General features: G+C 41.1%; 1 protein-coding gene across 2 annotated transcripts in view; it reads right to left on the bottom strand.

The window, feature by feature from the left end:
- The window catches only part of LOC129830882 (insulin-like growth factor 2 mRNA-binding protein 3), a 35,662-nt gene extending 22,833 nt beyond the window's left edge, over positions 1 to 12,829 (bottom strand). For both annotated transcript variants that reach the window (XM_055893701.1, XM_055893699.1), the window contains exons 1-3: positions 12,071 to 12,829; positions 11,073 to 11,133; positions 2,548 to 2,596 (exon numbers count right to left, since the gene is read on the bottom strand). In XM_055893701.1, coding sequence (XP_055749676.1) covers positions 2,548 to 2,596; positions 11,073 to 11,133; positions 12,071 to 12,245 — 285 coding nt within the window. In that variant the 5' untranslated portion in view covers positions 12,246 to 12,829. The remainder of the gene's footprint in view (positions 1 to 2,547; positions 2,597 to 11,072; positions 11,134 to 12,070) is intronic.
- Positions 12,830 to 18,408: the final 5,579 nt, after the last annotated feature.

Below are 18,408 nucleotides of genomic sequence, written 5' to 3' on the forward strand. Positions count from 1 at the left end.
ACATTGGGCACAGACAACAGTACAAAGGCAAGAAGGTTGTCATCAGCCCTGTGATCCAACTGGCCCTTCAACACCACCTATCAACCAGGCTGTACGAGTCAAGCAGGAGAGAGATCTTTCTAAATTCATGATCTTCTATTTCCCCACATTATCAAGCTGAACTGATCTTTATCCACTTGTGAGTCCATAGAGAAAGAGACCAAAAATCTGTCAGAGCTAAACCAATCTTTAAAACTTCAACTAGCTAGATCTAATGTTCCTCTTCAAGTGTAGTCATGGATGAGAAGGTGGGAGAGAGCGAGGGACAGGAGTCCAAACACAGCCTACAGGGAGAGGACCTCCAATCATGCCCAGGCTTACTGAAAGCCACACCCCCGAGCACTCACAAGCCCACTTACTGACCAATCAGATTCGCTCCCGGCCCCCTTTCTCCAAACCCACCAATCCCCTTCCCTCCCTCCCCTGAAACATCTCAAAGCCTTCCCATTGGCTGTTCCAGCACTGATCCTGGTGAAGAGCACCTGCATGTTCACTGGCTGCCACGTCTGCCCGTCTCCAGGGCTCAGCCAATGAGAATCCAGGCCATTCAGGAAAGGGTGGAGTGCATTCCTGCAGGAAGCGGTGGTTGGGTTGGGGGAGGGGTGGGACAGGAGTAATGCTACACATTCTGTGAGTGTCTGTCCATAGCACATGGAGGCAACACAGAGCAGGCCCACCCACCCACCACGAGCTAGCCTAGCGAACAAGCCAGCTCTTTGCCTGCATGGCTGTGTGCTGAGGCACCATGTTGGTATCTCCCTGATAAGATACAAGGTCTCCTTTACGTCAAAGACTGTTCTGTGTTTAGTCCCTCCCTCCCCCATTCCAACCCTATCCCCATTCTGGTCAAATAACCATCAGCTAGCTAACATGCTATAGACTACCACCCATTTACACAGCACAAGACAAGCCAACCAGCGCAAAAACTGTTCTAAATTGACAAAAAGCTTAAGTCAAAGGTGGAGAGGCTCAAATCAGTCATACTTTGGCCTATGCACTACGAGTTTAGAATGGAAGAGAACGTTGTCCATTAACCGTATTCTATTTGGTAAAAATGAGACATGAACCACCCTTTTCTAAAGTAGATGTTCCCTGTGATACAGACCCAGTCCATTCTCTTATTTTGACAGTGAGCAGAAAGGATCAAGGATTATCTTAAACAAGTCGAACTAAATGAGCAACCTGTGGGCAATACCGAAGATGACTTAGGGTTGAGCATTAAAATGTTCATACCGTTTCTGCACCATATTGGGATAAACAGTATTACCAGAAGTGCACACCACGGGCACAATAAAAACAAAAATAAGTGTTTTTTTTGTGCACAAACAATTTAGACACCAGGGATATTGATCCAGGAGAGGATTGAATGTCTCTGCTGTGACCAAGAAGCTTGGTCTTGATATCTAGGCACTTAGCTAACAAGTTAGCAAACCAAATGCATAGCTGGAGCCTAGAGCTGGATATCATTTGACACGTTACATTTCTTATAGTTCTGCTTAACTTATAGTTCTAAGCAGTGACATAGCACACAACCCTGCTGCAGGGGGTATTAAATCATACCGTCAGTATTTGGAAATACCCTGGTATAAGGTACATCTCCCAAGTCTACTAAGAATGTGTCGGATTCTCGAGACAAACGACCACTAGTATAAATCCCTTACTGAAGGCAGTACTGCAGGGCAATATCCAACTGATACATTGAGAATGAATGGGTGTAGGTGGTGTGTAGAAATAACAAGAGATCTGACCATGTCTGCATGAGCAAGGTTTGATCTCTCACACAGGCTGGGGATGCGCACACACACGCCATGCGTGTCACAACGCACCTTACTGTACACACCGGCAGTTCATTAGTAGGTCACTCGCCTAAAAGGTAATCCTCTGCCGTTACACAGACTATCACAGCTCCATTGATCACACACACACACGGCATGAGCACAACAACCAACAAGTCTGCCGCAATGAAATAGATGAGGTAATGTAGGCACATTTGAAATATGATACTGTCATTACCACCAAAAAAAGCTTGAAAAAGACTGTCCTATGCTTGCTTTATGCTGGTACTCACTTACATCCTTATCAAGTTATTTTGGCCGAAATATTCTGACAAAATCAACTGCCTGTACTAAAAAGGTAAATTAAGTACCAAAACACAACCTATTCCCTTCATAGTGATCCTATGGGACCTGGTCTAAAGTTGCGCACTACATAAGGAATAGGGTGCCATTTGGTGCATGAGCCCAAGTAATTAAAGTACCATAATGAGACAGCCAGAAGAAAATGGCGACCTGCAAAACGCTGTTCTAAAGAATTAATGAGTGGATCCAAAACCAAAATGGAACGCAAAGATGGCAAAGAACCTCGTCAGTGGACTCGTTTACACCCAATAAAAAGGCTTACATTCACATCCTGTTTCAAAGTATTTTTTTTAACGTTAGTTCCCATTGAACAGGACCGAGTATAGATCGTTAGATCCAAAGCTTTACCAATGGACCAATTAACACTTACCTCCCACTGCAGATGAGGCGGGATGTTCCTGATCTGCAGCTTACAGCTCCTAAAAGGAAAGAGAGGGGTAGAGAAGGGAAGAGTCAGTCAGCATTAAGGGTTGGTTGGGCTAAAGGACAAATTGACTGGTTCAAAAAAAATAAAAGTAATAAAACAGCAAGCTAGTAGGTGCCTCCTTCCATCATTCTGCGCTCTGTAAGAGGGGAGAGGTGCACAAGCTGTGGACATGACTAATGTTTTAATACCACTCCCAAGCCCAGTGGGTGTGCACCAGAGGAGCGAGGAATGGATGGAGAGCGGGAGGGAGGGAAGGAGAGAGAGGCTGTTACATTGTTGGACTGGTAGCTTGATCGTGTGGAGAAATTGTTCAAACCAGCTGATAATGAGAAGCATCGGGTGGGAGAGAGGGAGGGAGGAGAGGTAGGGAGGGAGGAGCAGGAGGGAGGCGCGGGAGGGAGGAGAGCATGGCAAGGAGATGGAGGGAGGAGAGGTAAGGAGGGAGGAAGAGAGACCGGAAGAAAGGAGGGTAGAGGTATGGAGGAGAGAGGAGCAGAAAGGAAAAAGGCAGAGGAGGAGAGTGAGCGCAGAAAAGGGAGGGATGCCAAGGCCAGGAAAGAGGGAACCTCCACTAGCTGTGTCAAAGCAGAGAGAACAGATGGGGATTCAGAACGAAGGAGCGCTCACATCACAGTCAACACGAGCACAGTGGCGCAGAACAAACTATCCTCCCGATTACTGTACAACTCTGGCTTAGTATTCAGAATGTCCTGCATTTCAAACTCCAAACCACATTTTGAAAACATTTGGTTTCAATGAAAACATTGTGAATACCAAGGACACAAATACTTGCGAGGTCATACAGATGCTTGGTTGGAGTAGTGAATTGTAATGAGTCTGGATATACACAGTTCAGGTGGTACAGCATGGCGCTTGCAACGCCAGGGTTGTGGGTTTCCATTCTCATGGGGGACCAGTATCGGAAAGTAGCATGAAAAATGTATGCACTCACTACTGTAAGTTGCTCTGGATAAGAGCATCTGCTAAATGACAAAAACGTACAATGTAATTTGGTGTACTTGTAACACGTTTCATAAAAAGGTGATCGTTTGGACCAGTGAGATAGAAACGTGTGAAACGTGTCCAGGCTGCTCTAAAGTCTACCACCTGTTCCCACACACCAAAGGAACACAATGTACATGCAGCTGGGAGTTCCAGGGCAGACTGTGACCCCTACTCAGTTCTACACAGACCGTACACCCACCCACAAAACACATCTATCCAACACTCCTAAACCTAACCCCTACATTCTTTCTGGAAACTTCTCCCACTGACATCTAGACAAGACAAACGACACCAAAAACAAACACCTTCCACTAGGACCAACAAAAAAAAATCCATATCATTGGCTAAAAGCACAGTTTTGACCAGGAAATTAAGACTTGGGTGTGTTCACCATGAAATGCCAAAAGACCTTTTGACACCTGACAAAATACATAGGAAACTTTGTATTTTGTGGGTCAGAACTAAAGCTTTGCAGAGCAGCAATGAGCAGGCCTCAACTCTTCATCTGTATTATTTGTTCCTCAAGTTCAGGATGTGCATATCACACTCGTGCTCTTCACAGACTTAAAAGTTTAATAGAGTAGAGAAGTCTAATAGACTATACAATCAAAATATGATTGGTTCAAATTGAAAACATGCTTCCCTACTCAACTGGTTTTAAGCTGTGCAAGTCAATGAGTGAGTCAAATGTTAACGTTTTTATGAACAGGCTGGTTGGTAGCCTTAAAGATGTTTCTCAGCCCGCCACCCACACGGCCCAGCTCACACTTCATTATATACACACACGACCCAGAGAGAAAACAAGCTTTACATTGGAGCATACTAAAAATGTGATGCACAGAAATTCACATCTGCAGTCTAGAAGGTTTGTGGGCTTCCATGCATGCAGGACTAGGCCACAGTGAAAACTTAGTAGGGGAAAGTTCAATGACATTTACCATTAGTATTCATTTATTTCCACCACCCCCCCCCACGTACAACAAAAAGATTTACAGATTCTTTAACATGCACACTCAATCTGGAGGAACTTTCAGCATTGTCACACCAACAGGGCCTCAAATGAATTGTATTCATTTATTTGGACCATAAAGATAGATACATTCTAAATGGAGAATTATAGAAAAAAATGCCATTAAGCTTCCGAGAGGAATTCCAGCCCTTTCCGGTCTGCTGTGCCATTCCTGGCTGATCCGGCCCCCTTTTTCCGTGTGCGCGTTGCTCTGCATTGCAGTGGGAATGCTGTGCAAAATGTTCAAATGCACCAAGCACTTCAAGCCAGATTAACCTATAGCTCCACACACACTAAGTCAGCCAGGGTATTGGGGGGGTGCATTCCCCAGTCCCAGCCTTTGATTTGGGAAAAGGGGTGGTTTTGGGGGGGGGGGGCACAAGGGCCTCTGCCCTGTATGGGTGGGGCTCCCGTTTCCATGGACACAAAGTCCACTGACAGAAACATGGAGGGGTGTGGGGACCGTGAGCGTTGAGTTGTCATGTGATGTAGTGCGTGTGTAAAACCCATAGGAGGAATCCCATGTCGAGCAACATCAGACTTCACCACATCCATCCCTGTTTCTCACTACCATGATCATCCATGTCACTACCCCTCCCCCACCATCCATCTCATCATACAAACAATACTCAACAGAAACTGGCACCCACACTATAAAAACCCATCCATGTCAGGAAACACACACAAACCCAGGTCTGTGCTCAACGCCTATCCATCCAGCATTGACTATTCAGTATGCCGGCGTTCTGAATGACTGAACTCAGAAAACTGCTCACTTTCCGCTGCACTCTTACATGGGCCCTTCCACTTCACAACAAGTGTCCATTCTGCAGTAAAAAATGAAAAATGTATAGCAAAAAAAAATTGCTAAATTGGTTTGAGCTAGAATTGGAATATTTCTAAATTAAATCTGATGATTTACACACATAAATAGCTAAAAATTTTACTTTCCCTGCAGCATGGTATGCAATGGTTCTATAGCATAAGAATCCACACTATCACAGTGTCTCTTGCTCCATGATAAGCATGAGTGAGTTTAGGGACCTTTAGTCCCACTAGCTAGATGGGACAAGGGGCCATAGAGAATTTCGGCACCCCAGTGCTTCCATCCAAAATCCCTTCTTTGCAGGTTGGGCCCCACAGTGACCTCCTGACCCCAAATTCTTTAATAAGAGCTGGGAGCTACTACTCCTTACAAAGCCGCAGTTACTGGGTTAGAATGACCATGGAAGTGGGCTTTGCTTTTACGACTTGGGATTTTTTTGTCTGTTAGTTAAAGGAATAGGGCAATGGGTGTATTCTTTTGGTTTAAATGACTATGGTTAGGATTTAATGACCTACGCCCTTCGCCATTTGATGAGAATATTGATAATATTTTATCCACATCTGCAGTTTTAGAAAGTGTGAGAAAGTTACTGTGCCAATACAACTTCAGATTTGTTGTCTGGTAAAAAAAAAAGTCCTAGACTAATACTAAACTTGGTTCAAGTTGAACCATATTCACAAGGCAGACTGGTACGAGTTGTGGAATTTTACATTACTGACATTCAATAACACGGATTCATCAACACTTACACAGCAGCTTCCTACTCGCCCCTTGACCTCCCTGAATGGCCCGACACACACGGGCCACCTCTCAAATCATGCCATTCTTTTTTCTTTTTTTTTTTAAACAGATGGGAGTTATATTTTATTTCTGTTTCACTCAAACTAATGAATATAGCTTTAAATCAGGTCACAGTGTAACATGTTATAGGGTCTGTGTGTGTCCTACAAACTGACTAGTACAGCTAATAGGGCATGCGAGTTAACATGAAATAGACAAATTAGTAAGCAACTATAAGTAGCCAAAATACACCTACACCCTAAATTTCTGTGGCTGTCCGTTAGCCCCAAAACAACCTAAACTTATTGCATTATTACATGTTCAACTCTTGTAACCCCTCATGATCAAGCTACAGGGATCACAATCTGTGGGCCAAAGACCAACAATGATTATGGAAAATGGCACATTGGAGTAGGATTAAGGCAAATGGCACACTTGCACCAAAACCTAGCCCAAGCACCCCAACAACCTGCACATACCCCTCTCACCACATGCACACCTCGATGTGCCTATCCCACCTAGGCCCCCAGTGTTTGGTCTGGAGCGTGAAGTCGCGAGCTCTGCTGGTCGGCTAATGCGTAGCAACCTAGCGGTGCCAAAAGCCCTGGGACCTCAATTGTAAACCATGTGTATGTACAAAATATGACCCTAAACATGGGTGCGCTAGTTCACACGCAACAGTTGCCATTTATTTTAAAAAACTGAACTTGAAGTGAGATTGTGCTCAGCTTCCCACAAACTTCAGACCATGTGTACAGTTTCTAGTGGTGGAACTATTGCATTGCAAGCAGCCAAGTATTTTGTTAAAATGGCGGATAAGATGGACTCATTTGTTCATAACAAATAACAGGTTAATAACAATATGTAATTGTTTGTCATTAGTGAGAAGAGAGATCAATTTAGTTGATCTTGGCATTCTAAAATATTTAGAAATAGGCATCTATTTTGCTAGGCTATATTAATTATATTATTTCCATGATAATTGCGGGCTCCAGAGTGCCACAGCGGTATAAGACATTGTATCTCAGTGCTAGAGGCGTTACAATTCCAAGCTGTTAACACAAGCGGCCGTGATTGGGAGTCCCATAGGGCAGCGCACAATTGGTCCAGGTTAGGGTTTGGCCGGGGTAGGCAGTCATTGTAAATAAGAATTTGTTCTTAACTGACCTGCCTAGTAATATTAAAAGTTAAATAAACTTTAATTCAATTGCTGAAAAAAATCCTTACCTTTTCTGTGATGTTTTCATACTCACCAGGTAACCTATTTTGTTTAATAGGACACTTGATAGCTTATTTATTTACTACTATTTCAAGTACTTTGCTCTAAGCAGTCTGGTCAGGAGCGTAGTTTAGCAGTAGAACGGACGATTACACTGCCCTACCACGCGAAAAGGCAGTAACTGCTCATTTGGTCAGAAATTTGTTAATTATTGTAGCAAAAATGACTACATGCTTAATCATGTGGACAAGTATCCTGCCTCTATTGTATTGTGTTGGAGAAAACGGGGGTCATGTTAGCAGTAACTGCATAAAGTTACTGTGAAACCAAGGTAAATTAAACCAATATTTCTCAGTTCCACGCTATGAACAGTTACTGCCTTTTTGCTTGGTAGGGCAGTATAGGCTACTTCTGTACGTCTCAATACTGTCATTTCAAATTTCGTGTGTAGACAATATTTTATTTGTAAACATAATATATTTTCATAACCTTTGCAAAATAAATTCCTCACCTTGATAGGTTCATATTCCCGAGGTATCCTAAAACAAATTAATTGGGCCCCATGACACAGTCTATTTTTTCAAGTATTTTTTCAAGCATTTTGCTCTATGAATAAGATAGGGAGCGTGGTTTATAACAAACAGTAGAATTTAACAGGTGAACAAACAGCTCATCTTCTGTATTGAAGTGTGTATGGCTACCACTAAATAGACGTCGTGTCAGAAGTCGTGGGCAGTGAAGCGTATAGGTTAAATATAAAGTAAATACAAAACACCCGTTTACAGGTACACAGCAATTTGCAATTGTGTTCGTCTTTCAATAACGTTGTCTGTCAGGTAGCCTAGGCCTGCAGCAAATGTCATGGCTATCAAACCACCAAAGACCTTTGAGCAAGTTCGCCATTGGCATTTCCTTCAGAAAACTCCCTCGGCCTAATTCCAATACCTCCAAAGTTTTCAGAAAATAGGGGTTATTGTAGTCACCATAAAAAGGTGAATGGGCATTTTTCAGGTGGAGTAGTAATGCTTGTTTGTTCGCAGAATTTCAGGACATTCTGATTTATAAATGGGAACCATTCGTATGCATGTCGTGCGCCAAGTTTATAAATCTCTAGATATTTTTGTACGAGCGCAGTCTTCTCAGAAAAGGCGGATGTAAATAGTGTGAAATTTACACAACAGTTATGAGGCCTCTGGTCTGCCCTAGAAAGCTTATGTAAATTACGATCCCCAGAATGGCTAAACAATTTATAGAGAGACGTTTTGGTCTCTAAAATGTGTTGATACGGATCAAGTTCAATTCCCACGGTAAATCCTTTAAAAGTTCGCAATAAATCAAGATATTTAATTAAATAGTGATCCATTCTGACTACTACATTTGTAGTCATACATGACCACGTGCTGACAGACCAATCACGGGACGGCAGGCTACAATGAAGCTCACGCCCTCATCAACTCTGGACCTCAAAGCTAGTTCCACTACCCCCCCCCCCCCATTGTTCCCCTCTAATCAGGCACTGATTTAGATCTGGGACACCAGGTGGGCGCAATTAATTATCAGGTAGAATAGAAAACCTGCAGGCTCTGGACCTCGTAGGGCAAGACTTGAATACCTCTACCTTAGACATTATGGTTGACTCGCTCAGGCAGGATGAAAATGACTATATTGACCACGATCCTTTGCTAGTAAAGGCCACTTTCACCGTGATCCTTAAATATTTTTTGGGGTGCCATTCAGCAATATGGCGGGCTTCAAGTTCAAATACTTCCGGGTTCACGTGCCATTGGGAGTTTTCCACAGGAATAAGTGGATGACGTCAGCGCTATCACCAACTACTGGTTTTAATGTCTACGGTTCCACCCTGGAACACTGGAGGACACCAGGAGCCTCTGCCTCCTTGCTCGCACTTCCCCTTCCCACAAGTTCAAAGGTTAAGTTGTGGTGATTGGCCGAGCCTCCAGCTGACACTCAGCGGGCTGGAATGCAGAGGGGCCCCAGTGCACACCTCTGTGTGTGTGTGTGTGCGCGTGTGATGGGCAGGATACTGTTCCCAGTCGATCCTATAACCTTTCCTGTGGCAAAAGGGGGATTTAATCTTTTTTCTCTCTCCTTTTTCTGTAGGTGGAGGCCAAAAAGCACCAGGCTTACACTTCACTATATATATTATTATTTTAACTAGGCAAGTCAGTTAAAAGGCCTACCTACTATAAAGGCCTACCACTACAAATCGCCAGGGTGTATAAACCTAGACGTCAAAGACTAATCATTTAACAAAAAATATCTAGCACTTTGGCAGGGGAAAGGTCAACAAATTGACCAGAGTGATTTGGCTTTAAAAAAAAAAAATAATAATAGTAGGTTCATGATTCCATCCCAATAATGAACGAGCTAAAAGCAGTAAACGCATTTAGGGGAAGCCCTTGCGGAAGTTCATTTTGGCCTTAACCTCGACAATTCAATGCATGGACATTTCAAAACATGCAAATAAATATGTCCACTATAATAATTGTACATTTTAAATATGTTAACACCATTTTGTGCAGAAAGTCAATAAAACAGATTATTCGATTTAGTAGGCCTAAATGGAGGTATCGGCAATTACACAAATCATAATTCTGTTAAACTTGACTTCAATATACATTTTTAAAAGTTGTGATCAGATGCTTGTTTCTAATTCCTTACAAACGTAGCAGTAGCCTTTATCCACTGCTTTTAGCCCAAATTATTTAAATCATTAAAATGCACATCTAAACACATTAAAGTGCATTTCGGCTCTAAATCCTCTTCCTCAAAATTCTCAAATGATTACAATAACTAATTTCAATGACAGCAATTAAAATCCAAGAAAGGTTGAATAAAGGACAAAATGTTTCATGTGGCGGATATCCTACACGCCACGCCAAATTGTAGCATTTTTTTTGTCCCTCTTCCACGTAAATGAGAATCAATATCGCCCCAGACTAAAGGCTATAACTCAGCATAGTTTAATCCTGTTGACTGTAGCCTACACCGACCTACATGGTCTTTAGCAGACCGGGGGTTTCCCGAGTCCATCTCGTGCACCATCACAATGATCGAGGAGAGCAGAAGCGTGGGGCAGCAAGGGAGAATCACGGCCAGATCCTTCTCAAATGGACGGCTTCAGAGGGCCTACGCCTCAACACACACATTCATACATGTACACACACCTAAGCAGGCCCAGAATGCTATTGCTGCTTAAAATAGCCCTACAGTTTGCAAGTGTTAAACACTTGGAGATTTGCACTATTTAGGCTAACTACTTCCAAAGATGGGAATGGTGTCTAAAATAAGGTACATTATTCAACAACAAAAATAAGTCGCATATTTTAGGTCGCCATAGGCGTGACGGTATGAGATCCTTCATGTCCTTATAATTCGACCTCTACACACACCCTATGAATTTCTGCTTGCCCCAAATGAACAAACATTCCGTCCCTTCCTGCTGACGCCCCAAACACACAGACGACTTCAATCAAATAACGTTACAAAAATAACATGTTTCCAGAAGTGTCGATGGAGATATGTACAATTTGGCTGAGGACAGCAGCAGCCCCTTATAGCGTAAATGGATCAGTTGGACAATACATGAGTTTATAATCAGAATTTACCTTTGACGTTTAGGGACCGAGTGCTCCACTTCTAGGAGTTTTCCATGTAGTTCAACTTTACCTATAGTGAGGAGAATAAATGCAATTTTAGTTCACAATTAGTTTAGTTCTCATAGGCAGCCAAAAGTAGGCCTCAACTATAGTTTATGACCAAAAAGGCCTGGCACGAAATTACGTTAATTTCAATCGGAGGCACAATTGTGTGACCATTCAAATTACACAAATTACTTTATTTTCACAAAGTTTCACCCAACGTAACGTGAATGTCTGTTCTAAAAGGTTAAATATGGTATCGGTGACAAGTATCCGACACCTGAGCTCAATACGAGGATATTTCGTAAAATCGTAATTTTTTATTTCTAGATTGTGGCCTGCTGAATGCCACTGTTTGTCCCACATTGCGTACTTTTGTTGTCGTTTCTAAATTGTAAATAAAAAGTAGTTTGCATTAGTCTTGCATTTCGTTGGCCTACATTTGACCAATAGACAATTAAGCCACCTGGTGTGTCAGCATAGGGCACATGCACTGTGTGCTATAATTTAACAAGTTAGGCCATACTTCCTTTGCGACTTTGTTGGTCCACGAAGAGAGTGCAAGCTCAAAGGCGGCAACAAAAGTAACAATACAGAGTTACATTTAGTTACATTTAATTGAAGTGATCCATGTTAGACAAGCCTACAATGTGCGGCCACTGCCTGTGTGCCCCATTGCTCTGAATGGCGTTACACTGGACAGGCGTTTCTTCCTTCCTTCACTCAAACAAGTTACTTCAACGTTTTTGTACTAGATAAAATTCACACTTTGAATTTATCAAAGGCATGGACTATCCTTCTACGGTGTCAGGAGCCAAGTGTGAGGCAAGGAGACAAGCTTGGATACACCCCCACCCTATTGGGCTCCATGCGTCCATCTACAGCGGTTAAAGTAAACCCGTAGCCATTTCCGCAATTAAAGCACCGTTTACGCACCGTTTGAACGCTTTCTTTTATTGTCTCACCTGAAAGAATGTCGATGGCCAGCATTGCTATCTTTTCATCGGGGCAATCCACGAACGCATAACCAGTTTTGACGAGAAACGGACCACTGTGCGGAATCTTCCACTGCTCAAAGATAGTTTCCAAGTCCTCGGCACTCGCCTCTTCACTCACGTTTCCAATGTACAGCTTATTCATGGTCTGCGCTGAAATTGACAATCTTTACGCAGAAGGAAATCGTGATTTGCTCTCTCGGGTTTGGAGTCGCCAAAATCGCCTTACTACTCAACGGAGTGGCGGTGGCGTGCTTCCCCCAGTCGTTGAAGCCACAGATATTTGACGGGAAACCTCGTCGCGTTTGCGCTTACTCGCCCTTCTCTATCGCGCAAAAAAAAAAAATCTTAATTATTTATTCAGTTTCTCCAAAACGATATCTGACTGAGTGAAAAAGGAGGAGACACGACTTTTTGTCTTCCTCCAAACCCCTTGGCAAAGAGACAGATAAATTCACACACGTTAAGGCTCGTGCCCGCCTCTGAATAAAACCAATATGAAGAAGGGGGAAGGAAAAAAACTAGGATATTCCGGCTTTTTTGAATGAGCCACGTGTTCAAACTACAAATCAACCCCGCACGTGAGGAATCCCAGTTGCTCAATTAAGTGTTGGATTGGGAAAATGTCACGGGAATCTGGGGTGGGGACCGTAGAGTCGAGAGAAAATGAGGGTAAGAGTGGATTTGTGTTGGGGGAGAAACCTGGCGAGCTATGTGAGTTAAGAGATTCCGTGAGAACCCAGTGTATCTTTTACTAGAATCACATTTGTGTGCCTTTCTCTGCAAAGCCTCGCTTCCCATTGGTCGCTGGTCGAAGTAGTAAAACAGCAGTGCGCGCACGGATATAGCGAGGGGCAACAGTGTTGCGGAGGTTTGCGCGCACGCGAGACTGCGGTGGGTGTAGGGTAGGCATTCTATAGAGAAAATTATGGTGGGAGAGGAAGGGGGAGGTGCCATTCATAAATTATGTCGCTCGATGTTATAATTTATGCATGTGAAACACATTTGAATTGGATTCAATCAATGAAAGTTTAGAATGCGTCCTCCCCTAGGCCCATGGCCCGGTCAACATGGGAATGACACGCTTACTACCAACCACATGACGGCATCCATCTTCTCTAACAAGATTCAGGTGGTTCCCTGCTTTAGTCTACAATACAGATTTGTCCATGTCCACACGAAATGGCAGAGAGGGGAATAGGATGTCTTGGGGCGACATTGCTTGTTTGTTTTCGAAAACACCCATCTGGAGAAGAAACCTATAGTAGAACCTAATGCATATGGCGAACCGCCTACTATTTCCGGCATTGGTATATATGCTATGTACAGAGAGGGAAGGTCTCGTCATCCAGAGAAATGCCCCTAGCGAATTGGCGACAACAAGCAAGCAGGTTTCTTTCAAATGCAGTCTGGCTGGGCTTAGTACATTAATTCAGACAATTAATTACACTTGTTAATATGTATCCAGTGTAAAATAATTGTAGTTAGGGGTAGATGCAATTCACAAACGTGCAACTACATTGACAAGTACCAAATTACTAGGCTACATTTACCATACGTATGATCTCAGTCCGTCAAATATCCATGCTGATATTCAGGCTAAAATAAAAAGATGTTCCGCTAAAGACATTGAGGGAATAATATAATAGAAGTGGAATCCATGAAATTAGAATTGGTCTAATTATTCTACGTTATAAAGTGGATTTATATCGGCTCATTAGGCCCACATTCGAAACGCATGCATGGCCACTGTTGAATACCGTTTTAATGATTTTACACACACATACCTGATCAGAGTTGGATAGTTCATAGTTTAGCCAGTACCTATACAACTTGTTTAGTACTACACAATATGCATGGGAGTGCATATAGTTTATTCAGCTGATTATTCAACTTTTAAATAATGTGTGTGAGCAACACCTAATGACACATTGATAAAATGCCTTCTTCAAATGTATACTGCAGGAAAAGTTAGTATTTTGTTTCTAGACAACTTAAGAACAATTCATTTCAGTTTTATGGACATGTTCATGTTAGGAATAAGGAAATCAATTGTGACTTGTCAAAGCCTCAAACCGTAGGCCCTCTGCTATGGCACACTGGCAGCACTTTAGTTGACGTACTCGAGCTGACCAAACAGAGTGCTCTACTATTGGTTGGAAAGACTGACCAATCACAGAGCTCATTCTCACTCCCCTACCACTCTCGCTGGCTCGAGCTCAGCGTGTTCAGTCATTGGCTCGTTTACACCGCTATTCTATATGAATCAGCGCGCGAAAGAAAATGTAATTTTTCTCCTTATGAATAAAGGTGATAATCAATTCTTAATCTAACGAAATAATTAAGATGCAACTAGATACATGTTAGGCTACGCCACAAAAGCAGTCCCAGCAGTCCCATTATTTGAGTTGGTAAAGTGAGTTAAATTTGGAGATGGAAATTATCTTATATAAAATGAAAATAGAATTACAAGGAAGTCCTGAATGAAATGGTTTCAAACACACCACTATTAGGCCTATACGTTCTTCTGCTTCGCAAATTCACCTGTAATTGATTAAATGGTCAACATTAGGATATGTGTAATCTTTCCCTAATCATTTAAAATACTATTAAACAATCAATAAACAACCGTGTTATGCATTCGTTACAGTTCAATAGCCTATATTGATTCAATTTATTAAATGAGCCCAACTCTAATTACATGCGTTGTGAAATAACGAAATGTTTAAATTAGACAGTTTTCTGTAAATGTGTAATAGGCTATGTGTTCATATAGATAAAAGATTGGACTATCAGTGTGACTTAGAGTCTACACTTTGTTCACGTCCAACTAAAGTCGCAGTCCTTCTGGTTTACGATTCCAGGCTTGTACAAGGCGCTCAGGAACTGCGAAAGGGCAAATATATCCGTGAGGAATGTACATAATTAGTCCCCGCCCCCATTCTTTGGGGGAAAACTTCGGTATGGCTGTATTCCATAGGGGTAAACAGGCTTCCATAAAGATAGTTTCATACCCGAGACTACGTCTTGTGTGGAATGATTAAAGATTGTTATGAATGGAAAACACGGGAAACATCGGTGAGATTTTAAGATCAAATAGGATGATATTTCTTTCCATAAGGAAGTTTAAACAATATATATATAGTAAGTGATATATCGTGTTGTGGGGAACACTGTCTCATTCATTCCGGTTGTTCAGTGAAACAAGGGATACCGTTATGGAAACAAGGGATACCGTTTTGGGTGAAACTACAATCTAACCCTTAACAACTACAATCGAACCCTTATCTATTTATTTATACTTCTGTCGATAATCTCTAATCATCTCTTTGTTAGTCACAATGCATTCCAATGGCTGACTGCTTGAGCTAGAACGTATGGACTATTCTTGTCGTGAACGCCATGTTGTAGTGAATGTCGAAAAACGTGTTTGAGAACTTTTCTCTAAGGATTTTTATAATTGATGTGATATTGGATAAATTGCTTTTTGAAACTGACATTCATATATGGCACTTAAATTGCATTAAATGTACCTTAAATTTTTTGTTTTTTAAGAATTGTATTGGTCTTTTTCCTGTGAGGTCCCCCTATAGACTTACACTACTATCTTCCACACAGAAAATGGCGGTATTCTGCCTAGGCCTATTTCAATAATCATTCTAGAAAACAATGTCTATTGGTAATGAAAGTTTCTAAGCAAATTACAAAATATGAAATTAATTAACATTAACTTTCTAAACATTGTTTGTTCCCTTTACATAGTTCTTTAAAAAAACGTGTGATGTTAAAGACTGTTTTTGAAGTGATTTGCATTGGACTATGCATTCAAATTGTTGTTCAAGACCCGTTTTGTCAGCCTCTGGATCTAGGCCTACTTTTATGTGAATGTAAGTGTGATCTTTTTAATTAGTGATTCATAGTATTGCTGGTGAAGATGTTCAAAGTTTCTTGTAATGAACTTAGAAATAGCTTAGGAAATGTGACTCACAGGAACTTTTTAGGAATGTTTTAATAATTCAATATTTGTGTGATAACAGCAATTAACTTGTCAGAAACCTGTCCAGAAAAATAGATGTTGATACATTATACTGTGCAATATTACATTAAACAATAAATCAACTGATTTATAAATGTCAGCTAATTGTTTTCTTGATAGAAATGAATTGTCTAATATCAAGTTGCAGTATATCGTCATTTCATGGTACATTTTATTTACTCCAATTCAATACAAAAAACACATTTATGAATGATAACCTCAGGGAATATTATGCAGTTGAATTCTATTTCAGTAAACCTCATGATTTGAAAATGTATCTAACTATTTTTTATATATCAAATTAGTTTCCTGAATGGTCTTCAGGTAAAATAGAACTGACCCAAGCGCTGATGCAAACTACTCTTCAAGTCACTTCATTTGAACACCTCCAAGCATACATTAGCCTATGTTAATTTATTAACACATTTCCAATTTGCTTTGGAATTTACATATAATTAACTTGTGATCAATGTTTGATTATGGTGTTATGAAATCATATTTGAAACAGTTATTTATTGGTGTTGTATTGAAGCAACTGTACAAAGAAAAAAATGGTTTTACAGGGTCAGATATAGTAGTACAGCACCCCTGGATAAAATTATGGTTAAGGGCCTTGCTCAAGGGAACATCAACATATTTGTTGCACCTTGTCTGCTCAGGTATTCGAACCACCAGCCTTTTGGTTACTGGCCTAATGCTCTAACCGCTAGACTAGCTGCCGCACTTAGTGCCAATGGTAAGATCATTCATAAGAAGACAACAAAACATACTTAAGTTCAGACCTAGCCTCTGCAAGTTTGAAAACCAAACAGATTAAAACACCTCTCACCAATAAAAAAAAAAAATACAATACTGGCATGCAAGCTGGCAGCCGGTATTGGTTTTAAAATGAATAAAAAACAAACAAATCTAGAAATACAAATTGATAATACATTTGAATTAACAGGGGGAAAATTAGCAGAGTGCAACGTTCAGAATGTTGCAGATAAAGGTGTGATGAATAGAGTATATGTATTACATGATAAAGTATCATGTCTGTTCTATATTCTGGACATCATATTTTCATCTGCCATGGTGGGAACTTGGCACCCAGAATCAGAACATAGATTGTCCTACAAGAGGAAAATCTTTAAAATAAGCCTTTGGTGAATGGAAAAGAGATCTTGCCTGATTCATTTAGATACTACATAATCATACCAACTGAATAATAACTCAGTTAAAGTAGGTCTATAGACAGTCATGATAGATCAGGGATGATAAACAGTTATCATCTCAGTCCAAAAACCACCCCTAGACCCTTACCTACTTATTTGGTGTTTGCAGATCTGAAAGAGACAGATAGGTGTAAGCAACATGGTGATAGACCTCTAAGGTTTGAGCAATATGGCAGAGAAAACTTATCTGGTCCTTTCAAATCTGCAGATACAGAAGTGATAGGTGCTAAGGTTGTTTTGGAACCGGGTGGAACTAGTCATTAGTCATGCACTATTTAGGGAATAGGGTGCCCTTTGGGGGACACATTATGTTTCTGCTCATGAGGTCAGGGAATAGGCTATCAGCTCATCTTGACTGTGAGGAAGAGGATATCCTTGTGCCACTGTTTCTCCTTGCAGACATATAGCAGAGATAGCCGTGCAGTTGTGTCCGGGTTCAACCTCAAGGGCCACTCATCTGGTTTCCACACATGTGAAGTCCCTTTTACATTTCCTAACACAACTTTGTTTTATTAGTTTAACCGGTGAATGTTTGATTCACCAATGTTTGGATATGATTTAGTTGATTATGTTTTCCCAGTCTCATCCAGTGAAAAGCAGGTGACGCTTACTGTTCTGAGGTCATCTGCATTTTGAATGCAAAATACTTGTGATCAATAAGTATGTATGATCAATTTTCAATAAGTGATCAAGAAGTATATATGTATCTATGATAAATGTTCTACAATGTTTACATTACTATTCACCAACAAGTCTCTGTAACAGATGGTGATGCCGATTTAAAGGTGGTCAGAGAAAGGTGAAAGTGGTCTTTTGAGTTTACCCTCTTTCAAACATGTGCTACTCTACTTTAATTCAACCATTACTTTTCAAAGATAGCCTCAAAGTTAGTTACAAAACGTGGCGACATCTTCAAATTATGTAGACAATGCTACGCACATTTACGTAGAAAAATTCTTAGCATCCCTTGTCTGTCACGAATGTTGAGTAATATTATATACTGAACAAAAAGATCAACGCAACATGCAATAACTTCAAAGATTTTACTGAGTTACAGT

The sequence above is a fragment of the Salvelinus fontinalis genome, chromosome 32 (assembly GCF_029448725.1).
Source record: "Salvelinus fontinalis isolate EN_2023a chromosome 32, ASM2944872v1, whole genome shotgun sequence".
NCBI lineage: Eukaryota > Metazoa > Chordata > Actinopteri > Salmoniformes > Salmonidae > Salvelinus > Salvelinus fontinalis.